Source organism: Scophthalmus maximus, chromosome 19 (genome assembly GCF_022379125.1).
Source record: "Scophthalmus maximus strain ysfricsl-2021 chromosome 19, ASM2237912v1, whole genome shotgun sequence".
Taxonomy (NCBI): Eukaryota; Metazoa; Chordata; class Actinopteri; order Pleuronectiformes; family Scophthalmidae; genus Scophthalmus; species Scophthalmus maximus.
The window spans coordinates 17,190,546-17,210,622 of NC_061533.1; the positions used below are offsets into that span (position 1 = coordinate 17,190,546).

General features: G+C 41.6%; 2 protein-coding genes across 3 annotated transcripts; both read right to left on the minus strand.

The window, feature by feature from the left end:
• Positions 1 to 838: 838 nt before the first annotated feature.
• On the minus strand, positions 839 to 14,182 carry gpat4 (glycerol-3-phosphate acyltransferase 4). Of its 2 annotated transcripts, none has more exons than XM_035639119.2 (13): positions 14,029 to 14,182; positions 12,660 to 13,285; positions 10,054 to 10,123; positions 9,651 to 9,951; positions 7,748 to 7,822; positions 7,526 to 7,615; positions 5,551 to 5,644; positions 5,332 to 5,447; positions 5,115 to 5,170; positions 4,931 to 5,016; positions 4,255 to 4,383; positions 3,547 to 3,626; positions 839 to 2,285 (listed from the first exon to the last, which is right to left on the minus strand). In XM_035639119.2, the coding sequence occupies exons 2-13, from the start codon at positions 12,825 to 12,827 to the stop codon at positions 2,177 to 2,179; spliced, it is 1,374 nt and encodes a 457-aa protein (XP_035495012.1). In that variant the 5' UTR covers positions 12,828 to 13,285; positions 14,029 to 14,182; the 3' UTR covers positions 839 to 2,176. The 2 variants fall into 2 exon arrangements, with proteins under 2 accessions (XP_035495012.1, XP_035495013.1); XM_035639120.2 differs by lacking the exon at positions 14,029 to 14,182 and adding an exon at positions 13,670 to 13,863.
• Positions 14,183 to 15,159: 977 nt separating this feature from the next.
• Positions 15,160 to 19,235, minus strand: polr3d (polymerase (RNA) III (DNA directed) polypeptide D). The gene is made up of 9 exons (XM_047329004.1): positions 19,077 to 19,235; positions 17,200 to 17,367; positions 17,057 to 17,100; positions 16,801 to 16,955; positions 16,564 to 16,688; positions 16,322 to 16,481; positions 15,948 to 16,195; positions 15,717 to 15,869; positions 15,160 to 15,623 (listed from the first exon to the last, which is right to left on the minus strand). The coding sequence occupies exons 2-9, from the start codon at positions 17,359 to 17,361 to the stop codon at positions 15,507 to 15,509; spliced, it is 1,164 nt and encodes a 387-aa protein (XP_047184960.1). The 5' UTR covers positions 17,362 to 17,367; positions 19,077 to 19,235; the 3' UTR covers positions 15,160 to 15,506.
• Positions 19,236 to 20,077: the final 842 nt, after the last annotated feature.

Genomic DNA, 20,077 nt, shown 5'->3' on the forward strand with positions numbered 1-20,077 from the left:
TGCTGGGGGCCTAACTCTTGCTCTCCATAGTGCCGTTCATGAGCCGTTCAACCACGGCATGGTTGACACTGCCAAACTTTTCAGCTATTCTCCCCCGACTTCCTCCCCTGAGCACCGACTGCTTTATCCACCAACGTCAACAGACCCATTTGAAACCCATTGCGACAGAGATGCAAAACAATGGCGACATGTCCATCACCAGTTTGGAAAGACTGTCACGGGGGGAAACCTCTCTGAAAGGAGACTGTGGCGGTTTATTGCAGTCCGGAGGAGAGCGGCCCGGGGTTTGGGTGAAGCAGCTGCACAAGAATGAGCAACATGCATCCATGGAAAAAGACCGTTTGCTAGGGGAACCAATACAAAATATACAGTGTTCAATCCTCAAGCCAAACGGTGTTATTGTCGCTTGGTGCCTACTGGACAATAAATCAAACAGGAAATTAGTCCTGGCGTGCCTGCCGAGAATAGAACAGAAAAGCAGCAGCTGATTAAAGCAGGACTGTTGCAAAAACATTTAATTACAAAAATATCACATGAAAAACTACCTGATTTTGGCAAAACTAAAACTCTTAGATGAGATAGGCCAATATGGTTTTTGTAAGTATTATTTCATCATATATTTATATAGTTGTAGTTCATGTGATTGCCTTTAAAAAAAAGTCAAATATGAATTGAATAATTTTATCTTTATGGACAGAAATGTCCTTCAAATACTAAAGTTACTCTCAGGTACATCTGAAATTAACTAAATCTCATTTGCCATGTTATGGAGATTGTAATGAAATGCTCCTGTAAAACCCCTTAGTGGCATCATCAATGAAAACGAAAATGTCAAAGGTAGAGACACATTCTTTAACGTTTATTTTGATGAACAGATTTGACATGATCTAAATGACTATCCCTGATAACAGCTAGAGGGATGAAATCCTCAGGAGGAAACCCAAGAGGCTGTCCACCATGTTCCTCGGGCTAACAGAGAGCCGGAAGCACAGCTGCACTCTGTCTCTCCTTAAAACCTCCTCGAGGAGGCTGCCAAGTGGGACAAAGATCACTGATGAGGGGGGAAATAAAGACAATAGCTTTTAGAGTTCACCTAAAAAGAAATTAGGCAAGATGGTCACTGCACAAGCAGGAACCCAGTGACAACATGATGGCTGCCTAGAAGGATATTAGTATGAACATGTATCAGCAAATTGTCAGAACTGTTTAGAAGTCAGAAGACCAGTTGTGGGTGTCATCATTACCTCTGAGCCACGGCTTTAAAGGGATGATGCTAAAAGCAATCGGAAATAAATTCTTTATGAATGGACTATGAATTTGACTCCATCAGCTGAAACAGGAACATTTTGCCTCAGCCCATCAACCTTCATCAGAGAAACTGTGGGTGCAAAAATTTCCACTTCATAATGTGAGGATTTACACATTCTGTGGAAAAACAAACAAACACTGAAAACAGACAACATATCAAGAGCTCCTGTGCAACAGACACTCCATAGTGACCACGTGTGTTGTATACAAGTCTTGATGCAAAAGACAAAGCTTAGAATACAAGGTTGTTTTTTTTCCTCTCGGAAAAAGCCCATAAAAATGTTTGAAATGTAACAGAATCTGGCATCGGTGCCCCAAATCATGGGCATGAGCCAGTCATGCAAAAACCCCAACTCAGTCACAGGTTTTAGCTTCAGGACAAACTAGTTTTCATCTACGTCCCAGATATAAACAGGTATGCAATGTTAACTCAGTGTGATACAAACATGGCAGTATTATGGAAATTAAAGAGTTAAAACTATCAAAAAAAGACAGGAACTCAATGATAGATAATAATAATAATAATAATAATAATAATAATAATAATTAAAAGGTTTTCCCTCAAAAGAATGCCACCAAGGAAGACAATACCCCTTTTCTGTAACGCCTTATTTGAATTTCCAATGCAAGCAAACACTCCAGTTGAGCGCTTGTTCCCCACAGACGGCAGCAGACTCTGTAAGACCCGCAGCTGCGATGCAAACGGAACACGCCGGGCTGAGGCAGTGACCGAGGAAGTCAAATGGAGCACTGTTGACATCTCAGAGGGAATTTTCCAGTCCAGGAGAGTGGTAGAGCGAGCACCGCCGACTGCCTACATAGTGCACAGGTGGGTCTCGGAGTCAGACCACCTCCACAAAAAAGTCCTTCAGGAGCGACTGCGGTCTTCTTGGGTCCCCACAAGCATTTTACTGTACAGCTTCTGCTGCTCTTCTTTGAAGGTATCTTTTACCTTTCCTCGCTTCAATCCTCCATCCCTACAGAAGAGCGCCAGGTTAGTGACAAATGCAAATCAAACTGACACTGCGAACTCATGATATGCAGTATAAAGACTAAGACGACCAGAATAACATAAAAAACAGAATCCACCTCGACGGACTTATACTATAAACAAACTTTGTTGTGTTTCCTACTTTATATTTTCTAAATTATTGTATCAAAGAGGTGTTGAATTCATCTGCACCTGAACAGGCTGGGCCTCGTTGCCTTATTTTTTGATTTGTTGGTGCAGAAAAAGTGCAGGTGTAACTGATAATGTTACATACGCACACTGGCCGGGAGGTCAACATGTATAATAGCAGGGCCTTGCAACCAGCACACACAAAAAATGATTTATGAAACTGTAAGCTGTTTCTAATATTATTGTTGGGCACAGATATGTCAGATATGACGAGGACACAACATTAGAACATTGAACTGAATTCTAATGTAATTAAGTCCCTATATTATCAGTATTTTTGATTAATAATGTAGCAGAAAGTACCTGTGACTTGTGACCTTGATGCCATATATATTCTGCTCTTTATACGCTCAGAGAATTAAAAAAGTACAGCAAAATACTGGCTAGAGCTGCAACAGTTAATCGATTAATGGATTAGTAATTGATTACTTGATTAATTGCCAACTATTTTAATAATCGATTAATCGGTTCAAGTAGTTTTTATGGGGGAAAAAGGCAAAATTCTCTGATTTCAGCTTCTTAAATGTGACTATTTTCAGATTTCTTTGCTCCTCTATGAGAGCAAACTAAGTATCTTTGGTGTGTGAATGAAAGAATAAACATCATCTTGAGGTTTTGGGAAACACGATTTTTCACAATTGTATGACATTTGATGGACCAAACAACTAATCAATTCATCAAGAATATAATCAACAGCTTAATCGATTATGAAAATAATCGTTAGTTGCAGCCCTAATACTGGCTTTTCAATTAATTTTCAGAAACATGTTGCTCAGTCATGTTGCAACTCTAATTTAACTGCAGCAACCCGTTAAAAAACTATTAATAAACAAATAACTTGTTTCTTTGAAGAAAAAGCACAAGTTAACCCATAGGTAAGTAATGGCTCAGTTATATTAAGAGGCAAATTAAACCACTGCAGTAGTGAGCATTTAAATACAGTTGTTATGTCACAGCGTCTGCCCACGCTCACGCACGTGTTGAAGATTTTTCAGTATTCCCTTTATAGTCAGAGGGTTTGTCTGGGACAAACTTGAGCTGAATGGGTGTTTTCTTACCACAGGAGGTCGACCAGTCCCCCTTGTCTGGCAATGGCTGCCTTTACACGATTGGCAAACTGTACAGCATCCTCCCCCTCCTGTTGGAGGAGATTGACATGAATGTTAACACAGCCAAATTAAATTAAAAAGTAAAGCTTTTATTAATTCTAAAGGATTTATTCGACTAAAGGGCCTCGTCATTTGCTACAGATTTTTACAAAACAATTCAGTCAACCATTAATTTGCAGTTATTCTCAGTGGTATGATTTCATTGATTAACAGAGGGAAGAGCAGAAAAGAGAGGTCCTGGAGTAAAAGAGAAAAACAATGGCACTCCTGGTCAGTTGTGAAATCATATAAAAGCTTGCTTGCATGCTTATAAAACATCAAATGAGGAAAACGAAAGCCATAGGGAAGTGTCGAGTAGCCCAAGTGTGTAATTTTTGTAATTTTCTGGCTGCATCTGGTGGTAAAGTCACAAACCGCACATGTAATCTGGACCGTTTTGTGCAACCGTATTCAACACGATGTGGTAAACATGGAGACTTACACGGAGGTTGGGTCCACCTCTATATTTAACTCATTCAAAGTTAATGAAAAAAAATGTGGTTCCTTGTTGCAGGTGATTATACATATATGAATACATAGTTATGGACAATATATTCAACTTCTGTGATGAAGTTCTTCGAAATATTACACACTGTCTCTTTAACCATGGAGTCTCACCTCTCTAGACATGGGAGGGAGGTACCACACACTGCAGACGATGGCCCAGCTGCTCATCATACACAACAGGTAGTTGACCATGCCAAACTTGCTGCTATTCCAGAAGGCATCTCCAAATCGGGGATCATACTGCAATGATCAAAGGAACCACAATGATTCAGCAATATAGGTATTATTTTGAAAAAATTGTTTCTGCAAAAAAAATTAATAAAGTATACAATTTAAGTCAAGCATATTGATGATTCAAAAAAATGTAACAGGTTAAACATAGAAGGTGCAATCAAAACGTTTCGATCTAGCACTTATAGCAAGCAAAAACTGTACACGGTTTAAATTTGTAAGCCAGCCTCTTTGAAGCAAGACACTGCAGGACTCTGGCTACGTTTTGAACTACATTTTGGATGCTCTCTGGAAGCCCCGTTCTGGAAGCCCCGTTCTGTAAGCCCCATCTGAAACACATGCCTGATCCAGTGAGAAGGGCGGGTGGGGAGCAACTATTGTGTTGTTTTGGCCAAGTTGTTTGTGTAACAAAACTGATAATATTGTGTCTCTAGAGTTACTGCTCGCATCTACTGCATGTTCATCATGGTGCCGTGCTCCGTTTGTACACATCAGAACAGTCTCAGAAAGTTACGGGTCACACCTCACAGCATCTCACAAAAGACATCACTCTCACCTTAATGGCCACAGGGTAGACTGTGGCACCAATCTCAAAACTGCCCTTCTTGAACATCATGACTGACGTGTTGTTAATGCAGGTACCTGGGGAATGAAATTGAGGCTTATGATCCTTTTTTAAGAAAAATAAATAATTATGGCTTGAAGTATTTTCTCCGCATCAGATCAGTGAACAAGCTCACCTTCTGGGAAAATCAGGATGGGCAATTTAGTTTTATCTTCTATATGGTCACTCAATCTGCAATGTAAGAAGTATGTAGGGCATTACTATAAGTCTCATTTTGAGATTCAAAACAAAATTAGAAAGCGCAAACAGTAAAATTTCATAATTTCATTTTCAACGTGAAATTGACCATAGTGAAACAAAATAAAACAGTAAAATAAAGTTTGCAATGTTACCTTTTGGCCACTAGATGTCTGTCTTTGACTTCGGAGCGTTCGAACCAAATGTGTGGGCAGGCCTTGACCATGGATCTCTGAATGACACCCATCAAGCCACCGTGAATTTGGCCAACCTGACGCGACACAAACACGCAAATAGCAACATCTATTTGGGGGCAAAGCATGGGAAAAGTGCACGAAGCCAAAGTTTTCTGTAGCTTTCGCGTAGCTTCTCACCATAGCGTAGCAGCCATCGCTGGCAAGGATGATGACATCAATTGGCGAGGTATGGTTGGCAACACAGAGGCCTCCATTCTTGGGTTTATTCTCACTGGGAAAATTGAGAGGAGGAGACTATTAATCGATCTGGAGGATGAATTATCAAGATCTGTGGTTTCTAGTTTTAAAGTACCAACAACAATACCCTGTGGTTACGCTGTGGTCCACTGCCTCTTCCAGTCTTTTATTGTGAAAAACAAAGCACCTCATGGTGTCTAAGTTTTGACCCCCAGAGCATGCAAGACCAAAATGTCTAAGTCGACATTCCAAAGATTGAGTTACAATTTAAATAGGGAGAGAGAGAGAGACTTCCTATGTCACTTGTGTATTTATAGCCCCAGACTGCAGAGGAGTACGTGTTACAACAGGCCAGGCCTTCAACACACACATTTAGAAATACACAAGAAATAACAGAGATCCTTGTTTAATATGATTACTGCGTCAGTTACTGAAAAGATTAAAGAGAACTCAGTCCAGCCTGCATTGTAAACAAACAGGACACCAGCTGCTGTGTAATTCAGTTAATGCTGACATGCATAAAGCACCAACTTCCTCCTCCACATCCTGTTGCATGTGCCATCCTCTCGATAAAAAACCCTCACTCATGTTTAATGTTTGTCTTTGATTCTTACTCTACAAAATAAAATGGTTCTATCACTTTCACTTCCCTTCCATCCACTTGACCCAGTAAAAGTACCAGTACACAATTCACTAAATATACAGCTACAAGATTACATTGGATACATGAGTGCACCAGCTCCAATAGTCTCATAATACCCGCTGCAACAAATGTGGATGTAGGCACTAGGCAGTCAGTCACTGAGTCTTGCCTCAGACACCCTCACTTCATAGTCACTCAGGGTGTAACTGTAAACAACTCATGTTTCTGTTCTCCAAAACACAACAACACCTCTGACATTATTTAATCTAACATCCCGACTCGGTCATGTCACGGCAGATCATGTCAGCACTCGAGTGATCCCAGTGCATTCATATCCGCATAACTTCAAATCAATACTTTAACTGTTCTTAGTTTGCCTATATCATGCTATGCATTAATATGTTTGTTACCTTATTTTGCAGTAATATTATTTTGCAAATATGTTTTGCCAAAAAAACCCCACTTATAATGTCAAACTTCAAAAATACCATTTGAATGTCACGCTACTAGTCATTTATTTTTTTGGTTTGCAAAATTATTATTTTACTCCTCCAGTTTTGTAATTGACTTTACATAAGGAGATTTTTTAAGAGCTTTATGCATGTGCCAGAGGTGAGACTGTGTGTAATCAGTTAATAAGTAAGAGGGAAAAGGTGCTGTATAGTACAGTAGACAAAAACAAAATAAATTGAAAAGTTGACCAAGAAGTGGAGATATTTCAAGAAAATAAGTAGGCAGCAGTGTTAAAAACAGGAAAAAAAAATTCCAGTCAACCAGCAGCGTCAACTATCACGGTTAACTTTTACGGTGAAAATAGACCAGACTGATGGCAAAAGAGATAAAAATCATGCTTCAATATATACACAAGTGCCATTTTAGTCTGCAAAAAAATTCTGCAGCATTTCATTACATGAGTGTGTTTTGCATTATACTTCCATTATTAGGCTGGTATACATTAACACCACTGTGGTGTCAAAATAACTTGACATGACACCACAGTGAACGGCAGTTTAATGTCAAAGAGTGGCACACCTGTCAGTGTCAATGATTTAACAAAACCACTCTGGCCGCTATGGGTCGTTTATTGATTACTATTCCTGTTGATATCATTACCATGAGTCATGAATCTAACCCAATCAGATCAATCTCTCCCAGTTTTGCTCCACCAACCCTTTTATCCATCTTGTCCTTACATGTGAGGGACCGTAAATATTTTACCAGTCCAGTAGACCTCCTGATACAATAGTTGAAAAACTGTGCGGGTTCCTTTACCTGTCATGGTAGGTTATGATGGCCGTCAGGGCTCTGACACATATTCTGTAGCACATCAAATGGACTTTCTCGCTCAGATAATTTTTCATCCTGTAAGGAGCAGCAAACAACAACATGGTTAACTTAATGTGTCAAGACCGGCACATCTACGATCAATACATCGAGGGGTCTGCGCAGATATATTTGATAGATAAAAACAAACAAGCTTGTCATCGATCATACCTTCCATTCGGCAGCAGCCCAATAACACAGGTGAGGAACACAAGGAGGCCTACACCAGTGAAGGCAAGAGTTACCCTGGTGAAGAGACAGGCAGACCGGTTATACATAATTACAGTAAAACAACAAGGAGGAATTCCATGTTTTGGATCCTCACTTTTAAAGCAAATAATTTTAGAGGCATTTAAAAGGCAAGAACATGATTCTTAGCAGGGTTCTTGTTATCAATTAAAAGAATCACACTCTCCTCCACCCGCCACTGTCACTGATAATAGACTCCAGAACCCGCGGGAGGACATATTAGGCAACCGTTAAGCTGACAAACAGGTCAACCTAATCTGGATGAACCAGTCATCCAGGGCTGGAGATGGCTCTGGTTTAAATTGGGCACGGGTAAGACAAAAAACATTAGAAGGGTGAAGGTTTCATGCGAGAGGGGAGCCGTGCCAATGTTCGACTGGACGAGTAGTGAATGAGAGCATCTAATAGATGGACGTGAGACTAGAATGTGGTCTGTCTGTGTGGCGGTGGCCTGATTCCTCTCCCCACTGGCAACTGGAACTGAGCCAGCCAGGCTTAGTACTGAGTCACTGTCCCGGTGCCGCACTGAGCTGACACTCTGAGGAGGATCTCCCCCTTTTACTCACTGTGTGCCCAGATTTACTCTTACTTCTGTGTTGTGGAGCGGTAGCAAAACTGTTAACAACATGTACACATCAGTATGGTGTGGCATTATACTACCTAATATGTGGTTACATAACAGAAGTTTCCTCACATTCATTTACCACAACTTTTAAATAAAGACCAACAGAGCAAGCACAGGTATGGCCAACAAAAAAAATAATATGACAGGCATATTTTATGAAAATCTTCATTAATTTATAACAGTGAAAATTATGGAATCCATTAGTGAAAATAAAAGCAGCTTTTGACGAGAATTCTTTACATTTGAGTAAAAGGGCGCCTCAACATTTCTGATACTTCTACTACAGAACAAAAAATTGAAGCTGTTTGTTTCAGACAATGGGATTGCATGGTGGCTCATTGTGAAGAACTGTCACATCACAGCAAGAAGGAAGGGTTTGATTGTCTGTGTAGGTTTGCTCCCACAGTCACACAAAAATCCTTGTTAGGCAAGTTTGAAACTGAATTTCAGTTGGCTGTGTATACCAACTAGGGAAAACCTGCAGCCCCTTAAGCTACACACAGGTATTGGGTCTGTGGCTGGTTTGACGTTGTGTTTTTAAGGCTAATGCTCTAAATTCCCAGGCCTCATGAACCACCTGAAAATGACATAGGAACCAGGGACCACATTGGCCCTGTTCTCATCTCTCTTCATTGGCTTGACCTTAGATTGATTTATCAGGTTTTGCTTGTTGTTTTAAAGGCCTGAATTGAGTGGCTGGTAAATGATTGGCTGTTTGCATTTATTCCCCATATTGATGTTTGATTGTTGTGAGAATTCTTTTCATTGATTTGTGTCTTTGTTCAGTACTTTGATCGGCATGTTGCTGTTTTAAAAAAATAGTTTATAAATCTTATTTGATTTGAATTTTCAAATTAAGTTATACCAGTGGTTACTTACTTACTGCAGGAGGGACTTTCTAAGCCAATAATAGAGCATTCTAGCCTTGGATCCAGACCAATTCTGGGAGCTCATTTCATTTGCTCTGCCAGACTACGGTCTGGATCCCCTCCATTTGAAAGTGATTTACCTTCGGCAGAAAACTTGCCGGTCCAATCACAACGATTATCTGATAATAGGCGGGGTTTATACTGTGATGCGGAGAGAAGCTATCATGAGTCTGGCTACACCAGGCTAAGAGTGTATCTTCAAATGTAACTGCGGTAAGGGTTACTCTTCAAGTATCAAACAACCTCTCTGTTGGAGGTTTTGCCAAAATACCTGAGAGGCAACAGGAAGCCGTAGCGGATCAGCAGGCCCAGCCCCCATAGGACGGTCAGTCTCAGGCTGATGTAGTGGAAGTTGTTGTTGCTGCGGGTCAGCAGATTCCAGGACTCCAACTCCTCAGCGGAGAACCGTTTGGTCACCTCATCGTCCATGATGCTCTCCACTCCTCGCCGGGCAAAGTAGAAGATGTCGGACATCTCAAACTCAGGGGCTGAGTCCAGGTCTCTGTTGCTGCCGCTCCGCCGGATCTCATTGATCTCCTGCTCCAAGGAGGTGGGCTCCTTGGCAATGATTGCTGGAGTGAACCAGGGAGACGGGATGTGAGCAATACTTGCCTCTAAAACAAGCACACCAACTGAGCATGCACACGTGCATGCATGTATGCATCAGATCTTACCATTTGAGTAGGGTTTGTACAAATGGTGATTCTTTTCTTTCGCTCCTCTCTCTATCCTCAGTGTGGCCCACTGGAAGAAAAAGAGCAAAGCGTTGACTAAAAATTCACGAAGGACCAAACACACATGGGATACAGCTTCTATAACAAATCAGACAGCAAATAGTGGCTCATGCAAAACATCTGTACGAAACAGTTTCGAAAAAATGGAGCCCCGACAACATTCCTGTAGCCACCAGCTGCCACTATTAGCAAAGTAACTGTATCTCAAAAATACCCAGGGCTTATCTGTGACCACGGCCTCGCTCTTGGAAAACTAACATAACAATGATCACTTCTTGTCTTGACGTATTATACTACAGTAGCTAACAAAAAGATATCCTCTGAGGTAAAAGCCAAGCCCTTTGTGTGCACTTAGCACACCGAGACAAAAACAAACACGTACTGTCTCTTTTGAGAGGCAGGAAAAGGACACGGTGTTCTGTTCTCTGAGAAGGAAAGATCAGAACATTTTGGGACTGGGGAGTGCTGGACTTCATTCCACAGCGTGTAATAACTCAAGGCGACTGCTGCCCATTTAAAAGTATACTCAAGTACAGTGATGCCATGCGTGTTCGTATTAGTCAAAAACACTGGACACAAGCCAGGGGCACTTGAAGAAGAAAATAATTCCAAGAATGTTGAGTGTTACGGTGGTTTCTGCATGCACCTCGAGGCTGCAGGGGAGTGTAACCTTATAAACCTGAGAACTAAACCACATCACTTTATTTGGTAACACTTTAATTACAGTACACTTGTTCTCCATGAACTTTTTTCTTATCAACGTGCATATTAAGAGCATATTGGCCCTATATTTGTCATTATGAAGCAATTATTAATGGTCTGTTCTGCATGACTATATTCTACAAACTCTAGGCCAATAACTATGAGTTTTCCCAGAATAATTTGCCATTTACTGATTTTTGATAGTAAGGGACTCGTTGGGTATGAATTACAATTTCACAAACTTTGCACCATGAGAAAAGTATTTTGAACACTTAATAAACATGGTCTCTTTTAATGCAACAAAACAAGTGCAAATAATTTCTTAATATCTCCAAATTAGGTTTTTCTATCTCATAAATGTAGTTAATGTTGGGTTAGTGCATCTCAATATAAAGTGTTACCCTTTATTCATTCCTAAATGCATCATTTAATCAAAAAGGGAAAAGGTGTTTAATGACGCAGGGTCGTCTGAAACCTGCCTGATGTCTGACAAGATATGAAGTTTGAAAAATGGTCTTAACTAAAAGCTGGACAGATATTCTAAAAAGATTCACAGATTCTGTAACATTTAGCCTAGAGTAGCGCTGTGCATTTGACTGATCTGTGCCAGTTATCATTGCTCAAAGGGAATAGGCACACACATTACTCGCCTATCTTGCAGTTCTTTTGCTTTCTCTTACGGCTACCTGTAAACCATGTTGTGTTAAGTTATTGAATCAGCTTCAGTTGAAAGTAATGATTCTGAGTGAGTGAGGAGAGGAGCAACAGAGAGCTAAGATAAAATAATAATAATAATAATAAATTAACGTGGCTCCATCATGTCGGCGTGTGGCTTCAGAGGAGGTTCCAACTTATTAATAACATTTGAAATATTACAAGTGGGGGAATCTCAGGAGTTTGGGTTTTTACTACGAATCATGCTCATTACAAACATTCAATGTTTTCAGCAAGCCCGTGGTGGAGACCTTTCGCACGCAATGACACATGCTTAAAGTACAAACTAGACAACGTTGCTTAAGCTTCACACATAGTCTGACATTAATCCGACCTTTGACCTTCTCTCTAAACCTCACGGTTGTTAGTGGAACCAGGAGCATCGTATCGCCCACTCGTCCATTTATTTCTGGCACCAGATCTGCTCTCGGAGGTTCATGTTGAAAAGTGACGACAGCTTCACAAGTGAAACTACACCTGAGATAGCAGGAGGAGAGAAGCTGGAGCCAAAAGTGTGAGGACGGAGACTATTTAAATGGTCAATCTTGAACTATCCTCATTACCCAATGAGGCAAATGCATTAAGGCCATCAATGGTGATTCATACACATTTTTAAGAAAGTGAAAATGGTAAATCAGTTAAGATATATTCCAGGCTCCTGCAGGCATGTTTCAGACAACAGTTACTGACTGGGCCCGCATCGCTGTATTTCCAGTTTCATAACATAATGGCTCTCATTTGCATCAGACAGTTAATACTGATGAAAGACGAGCAGCATGGAGCCTGCACCAACTGCTCTGAAATATGCCTGTTAAGGAAAACGTCTTTCATCACCACTGCATGTATAGATAAAAGTGTACACAGGTGGCTGCTTTCCACACACAGGAAACATGAGGGAAAAATGCACACACACACACTACACTGTCCCTAAAAGAACAGCTCATACGGTTGATAGTTTGTTGAACAATACGGTGTTTGGCAAGAGTTTGGCAAGAGTTACATTATTTTAATAGGGACATGTGCAAGAAATGCAACAAGACCTTTTGCTGGACTGTTATGATTCCTGTTTCCATTGCACCCCCCAAGTGTGAACATTCAGGCATCAGACCGCGGCGTGGAAAAGCCCTTACCTCAAAGACCTTCAACAAGGTTTTCATGTACAGACGCCGGATGCCGAAGGACACCCCAAAGATGGCAGGCACGATGATGAAGACGAGCAGCATGGTGAACCACACGGTGAAGGAGATGCCCAGCAGGATGCACACCAGGTTGTCGAAGGGGTTGAAGAAGAGTTCCATGTTGAAGGCAGGAGGGCAATGAAAGCTGTTCAATTGTGGAAATCACAGGGCAGAGCTGTTGGCAGGGGGCGGTGCAGCGCTCCACCTCCAGGCCCCAAGTGGCCCCGATCTTTTGTCAGACAAAGGCCTTCATCAGGATCACTAGGGTGCGGAGCTTCTCCCGGTGCTGGACACACAATCAATACAAGTACACGTGTCCATCTCGTCGTCGCCCTCTTGGGCAATATCAATGGATTTCATTATTCCCACCGTGGATCAGTTTCTGCACTCCTGTTGAAATTCAAATCCCAGGAGACGGAATGTGAAGTCTGAACAGCTGTGACGATGGTCCGTCTTCACTTCAGATGCTCTTTGCTTTTTTGAGCAAAACCTCCTGCCGGTGAAAGATGTAAACAGAGAGAGGAAAAACAGATGGTCCCGGGGATCCAGGGGTTCCTGCAGCTCGGTATCACGCGGACCTGCACACACGCACAAAATAAACAGTGGTTGAGTCACGGTGTGTTTTCCTCTTTGGCCCCGGGGCACGTCGTTTTTGATCGAACCCTGCAGAAGCGCAGGACGTGTCCCTGCGCCAGTGCGTCTCCTGCGCGCGCTCAACTGCCGGCGTGCGAAGTTAACATTAGCAAACAACAAGACGCCACTAATCCTGGCAAAGTGGTCGCTCGGCTGCAATGTGCCTCTTTTACAGCGAGGGACCGCGTCGGTTTACACGGTGGCGTTGCCGCAATCGGCCGCGGTGCAGAGATACGATTGGAGGCCTTTCAGCCCGGCCGGGCGATGCAGCTGGGCGGCTAGCGAGGGGCTCCGTCCGGGCTGGAGCCACCCTGGCGAGGTTAGCTTACCTCCATCGCGGTTCTGTGGGAACCCTGTTGACCCGCGGGACCCCCACGCAACACGGTTACTCACAGGCGACACCCCAAGTTATTCGGTTGAGTGGCGACACTTGAAGCTCCCGCGACATTACGGACGGAACGATACGTCTGTGCACAAGTTAGCTTGTGGCTAACGGTGCTTTACCGCCTCGCTCGGCTAGCTCGCCCCGAGCGCCGCGCAGCACCGTCCGGGTGCGCGTGAAATGCTGAGCCGGGCTTTTTTTTTCTTTTCTTATTCCCCTACGCAAAGTTCAAGCAAACTTAACAGGCTATCGTCCTAATTAGCAGTGAGAATGCAAAGAATACAATAGAGTTAACAGCCAGCAAACCTTCAGTCACGTTGTATCCAGCGCCGGTATCGCGGCTGGTCCATCACTCGGCTTTGTCTCGCGGACTGTAACTAAACTCCGCCCGGCGGACAACACGAGCACACGTCGGGGGGGCGGCTCGACTCTGGATACGTACACGACTGGACCAGTCCTCCACGGTCAACGCGCCGCGTGCTGCACTGACACCTGGTGGTCACGCTAGGGAACGACGTCGGTTTCAAACATATATATATATATATATATATATTTATTTTTTTAAATATACACTATTTTTGGCCACCGGTGGAGCTCGAGAGCACTGTTTTGGTATAAGCAGCTTTGCCACAGTCGCTCTGCTGAGGTACAAAGGTGAAATTTTAAGCTAAGGCTGAATATATGGGGGGGGGGCATTTAGATTAGCAAGGGGCTGCATAACCTTGTTGACTACATTTTAATAATTTAAATGCCGAAAAACACAAAATGGTTGATAACACACTCTAATGTAGATATAGTTTTCTTTTTTAAATTAATGTTTTTGTCAAAGACTACAAATGTTCCACAATAAGTGGTGGCTAAAAACAGTATTTTCATGAGGTATCCCCTCGCCTCCTCATTTCAAGCTGTTGAATATCTAAACATGCACAAAGAAAATTAGATGTCCAACTCTGTCATTCCAGAGATGCTCCCATGTCTAGTAGTTTTTTATTTTGTTATGTTGCTGCAAACCAATTCCCCTACAGGGTCAAATAAAGCATTTATTTAATAATACAAATACATCATCATAGGAATTATGAAGTTATTACTGCCGATGATTACGTTTACTGTATTAACACGTATGCGTCCTTAGAGCAGCTTCCTACTACAGTATTATAGGACATATGTAAACCATTTATTGAATGTTTGCATTCTGCTTACTAGCACTTGTGAAATTTATTTACTGTTTGGTGTTTCTGTTTTTACAAATATAATTTTTGAATTCAATCAGCAGGACTCACTAATACAACAGAGTTTGTGGGCAAATATAACCAAAGTTTTTTTTCTCACTTACTTCCTGAATGGAGGAAAATGTATCAAGTTATTTTTTGTATGTTTTGGAATTTGAGAAAACCAACAATTCAAGGCTAAAATCTTTAAATAAATCTGACACAAACATGAATAACAAAACTTTTTTTTATTCACACATTTACATTCATGTACAGACTTCTCAAGTAATTTCAGTTGCAGCGATAAAGTAAATAGTACTCACTATTTGGCACACCATTCAACCTTTGAACCCTGAATTAATTGGCCCATTTCATAAGAAGAAAATAAAACCTCACTCACGTTTCATAATTACCGGTAGTGTGTTTCAATAGATTATTATAGCCACTCTGTAAACACAAAAGCAAAATCAACTGTCCAGGGACAGTCCATGGTAACAGTGTGTTTCTTGACAACGTCACAAACCACCACAAGTGCATCCATCCATCATGGCTTGGGCTGCGCTGCTTTGACGTGCATCAAGCGCTGCCCTCCAGTAGTGCCTCAAAGTCTGGGGAGCAAACCATTTTGTGTTTGATATTTCCTAATACAGTCAAGTCACCGGTTCTTCCCTCTGTACCAATAGAGACCAGCTCCTGAGAGAGCAGGGGGCGGGAGGCAGAGAGAAGCATGTCAGAAATGTTTATAACTCTGATAGTGAATAACAAATTGATATTCTCCTTTCATACCTGAAGGAAAGAGCATGATGTTCCCAGAGACACGTCAAGTGTCACTTGTCCCAGTATGAGCTGAACCCGACCAGACTTCCGCACCAGCATCTTTCCTACAAGCCCCTCCCGCAGATCTTTCATATTACAGTTGTTGTCTTCAGTTTCCTCTTCCTGTTTAAAATGAAATGACCATTTTACACACACACAATCCCAGTATCATCATGTATTTAACAGGTGGACAACACCTACCGTAGACTCCGTTTTCAGAAGCACAGACTGTCCATCTTCTGACTGCACCTCTGTTTTCATCGGCCTGTGCTCTTTGGTGGGAGGCTGGCCGGGCAGTGAGTCAGGCATCTGAATGAAGAACAGCTCCTCCCCTTTGCTCAGACTCCATTTATTGAGCAGGTCAGGCAGGACTTCAGGCTCGGGGAGAGGAGGAGGCTTGTAAGTGACCTCTGTTTTCTGTATTTCCATTTCATCCAGCTCCTGTTTGACTGAGGAGAAGACAATGTGTATTTTGTGAGAGCAGCAACGTGGCCAGCATGCAAGTAATTTCCTGCTTTTTTCTCGAGCTAGAGGAAATAATCAAGGAGAGCATTCAAAATGGCAAAAATTCCTACCTTTAACTGCAGGCTCCATGGGTTCACAATCCTCGTCCACCTTCTCAATTTTAACAGCAGCGCTACTAAATTCCTCCCTGAATCCCCATCCTGACACAGCGAGGGGAAGCTGAACAGGGCAGCTCCTCTGCTCACTCTTCAGGAAGGGGTCGTCTACAAACTGATATCGCGATAGGAAAAAGGAAGTTATATTTATGGAAAATAAAATGACTAATTAGAGGGGATTGATGGCCAGGGCTCACATTTTCTCGTTCCAGATTGCGGAGAATCTCTTTGGTCTCTTCCTCAGTCTCTCTCTTCTCCTTTTTAATATTGATGATGGGTGAGGGCCCCACGCTCGGTGCGTCTCTCTCACTTTCAAAGCCACCTGTGTTTAATACAAGAGTTTAGTGGACTGCATTGGTAAACACACACACACACAAAAGAAACATGTCAGCCAAAGTGGTGCATAGTGAGTGGTTATCCAGCTGAACTCATACTTCTCTTTTTCATCATCATCTCTGCAGGCCCCTGTTCAAAAATAGAGTGGGACTGGATGATCTCTGGGCGACCTCGGCCCCTGCCTCTATCTCTCGAGCCTCGGCCTCGGTCGGCATCCTTCCTCTCTCTCCTTTGCCCACTATCAACTTTTGTTCTGCCGGGACGGGGAAACGTAACAGTTAACAGTCAGAAAAACGATTAAATCCATTTTCTCTGGCATATTTCTCTCATTTTAACATCTACTATGAAACTTACTCGTCTTTGGCTTTTCGGCCAATAATGTTGGGTGTAAACGTTTTCTAAAAAAGAATACACAAAAACAGGAATGAATAACTCTAACAGTCAAATATAGGAAGATGAAAATCATATGCCAATTCATGACATATATGGTTGATTACCTTCTTGACCCCTCCCAGGGTGAGGTCCCTCGATCGCATTGAAGGGAGACGGCCGGCAGTGATGGCAGCCGATGGTCGGCGGCCCACCAGCTGTCCTGCACTGCTCCCTCCAGGAGCTGCAACACGTTGACCACTGGGGTCACCTGAGCCCGAATCAGCCATCCTAGACTGGAGAATGATAATTAATTAATTTTAATAGCATAAAAAATGCTAAATCTTGGAAGCCATTTACATCGTGAAAAGTATGATCGATAGCCAAACAAACATACCGAGTCAAACATGATGTCAGTATGACTGAACCATTAAACATCTATACTGCACGTCATCTTATTTCTATTAGGCATAAGATTTGGGAGAAAATGGTGACATTATTTGACTTTTTTTTGTCTATTGTTTTAATATGGTATATAAATATCCATTAAATACAGCAAATTATGTTCAGTTAATGCCTTATTAAGTAATGAGGCCCTGATAGTAAATTAATATAACTTGCATTAATAACCGACTGTTAGATGAGCTAAAGAAGATAGATAGACATATAGCCCACACATTTAATGGTTCTGAGAACATGGTTGTCTTCCCTCTTACAGAGTTTGGTAAGGCTGGCAATAAAACTCTTCAGGATATTAATGCTCAAACATGGCTTTTCAGATATGGTGTTTTTGAGAGTGTACACATTTTAAAATACCCAGGGCCTCCCACAAAACAAACAAACATAAAAGAATTGGAGTTGAACAAAAATATTTCACAGTTGTTTTGGGACCCAAAAATTATAAACTGTGGAACAAAATCTGAAATGGTGCTGGAACCAATTGCTGAGAATCCTGTCTAGTTTGACACAGACTGACACAGTTTACAATCACGTGACCAAAAGAAGCACATAATCTTTTGTTTGTAACAACTTGGAAACAGCAAACATTTTTGATTTTGAAAATGACTGAGGTTACTAAAACAGATTAAGTTTCTGTCAGTAGACTAATCGATTAATGGTGATATTTTAAAGGTTTCTTATGAACATCTTTTAAAGCACCCACAGTTATTCCTGAAACACTGGTCCATGTTGAGACCTACTTCCCGTATGTTCAGTCATGAGTTTTGGGATATATATATATATATATATTTTCATTTATGGCACTTTATCCAAAATGTAGACATTGTGTTAATGAGTACTGTAGATTGTAGCCCAAGGTTTCATTCAATTCTCTTGGGTCATTTTACTATCATGATTAATCAGTAAGTGATAATCAACCAGTTTAGATAGTATAGTCACCAATTTCTTCTGTAGTGTAAAGTGTCTTGTCAGATAATGGAACGGTAAATACAACGGGATTATCTGTGATTGTCACTGTCATTGATTGAACAGTCCTTGATTGTTGTAATTCCCCTTCACAGATTTGATCAGGTACATCACGACTGCTGTAAAAACACAGCACGGGGTCTAAAGCCAAACTGTTATCCAAAATCCTAAAGAATTATAGCTTGTGTTTCCGTTTTTTTACTGCCCCGGCACATTATCTTGTTTCATCAAATACACGTGTAGATGGGAAAAAAAAAATTCATTCAGTAATACTGTACTTCGCAGAGGCCAGATTTCCATACAGAACAAGGCACATATAGAAAGTGTCCCTCTGAATGGACACATGTCCTGAGCCACAACAACGTCTGTATGTAAAGCCATTTAACTGACCACTTTTCAACTGCTTGTGTTTCATCACCACTACAGATTTTGTGTCAATATAATGACATAGTAAAAAAAAAAAAGAAAAAAAAAGCCATCAACACGTGGTCAAATCACAACACCGAACGCACGAGTACACGCCAACGTCCACGCCGTCGATAGTAACAGTTGACACTCTGTGCCTCTCCGGACAACTTACTCTTCGATCACTCCAGAGTCCTAATCAGATATCGAGTCCGAACCCGAGGGAGAAGAGTCATTCCAGGCGGTGTTGTATGTGTTGTGCTGCCTCTGACGCTGCAGGACGCACGGCGCCATGACACTTCCGCCCTGTCATCAGCCTCGGACTTCACGCGCATCAGGCCTGCGCAGTGGTTACGTCGGCCGCGTCTTCTTCGTCTTCTTCGTCTTCAGCGTCGTCTTCGTCTTCTTCTTTTCCTTTTTATGTGTGCGTTACCCCCACCTTCTGAAATGGAGTGTGGATCAGAGTGGCCTCATCCCCTGTATGAGAAAAAAAAACACAAAACAGAAACAAACAAACAAAACAAATAAAATAAAAATAAAAAATAAAAATAAAAAATAAAAATAACTACTCCGTATTCTTCTAATTATTCCGGTCTTTTCCAAGAAAATACATACTGCTCGTTATCCCACATGCCCTGAGTTCATCTGTATTATTTCTTTAATACTGAATTTGATGTGTTCTCTCCCTAGTTTATGGTGTAAAATCTGCCCTTCCTGCTGATATTTCTGACAATATATAATGACATGCTCAACGGTTTCTCGACTATTACATTCCTCACACATTCCAGTTTCATGCGTTCCAACTAAATTTAAGCATACTATTTAATCCAGTATGCCCAAATCTCATTCTGGAAATGATGTCCTCTTCCATTTTATTCCTACTTATTTCTCCCATTACTCCGACCTCCTTTTGGATACTGTAGAAACATCCTCCTTTAGTTTCCCTGTTCCAGTGCTCCTGCCACTTCTTTTTCACGTCTGCAGCGTCATCTGACTGTGCTGCATATTTATATTCATTTATAACGCATCTGTAACACTTTAATGTGTATTTTTTATTTCATTTTATTAGTTATTTACTCTTTTTTGAGTCTGTGTACAAAGAAGTTTGTGCGCATATATATATAGGTTACATTTACACATTGGGCCAGACATCATGGGAGTAGGCCTGCGATACAT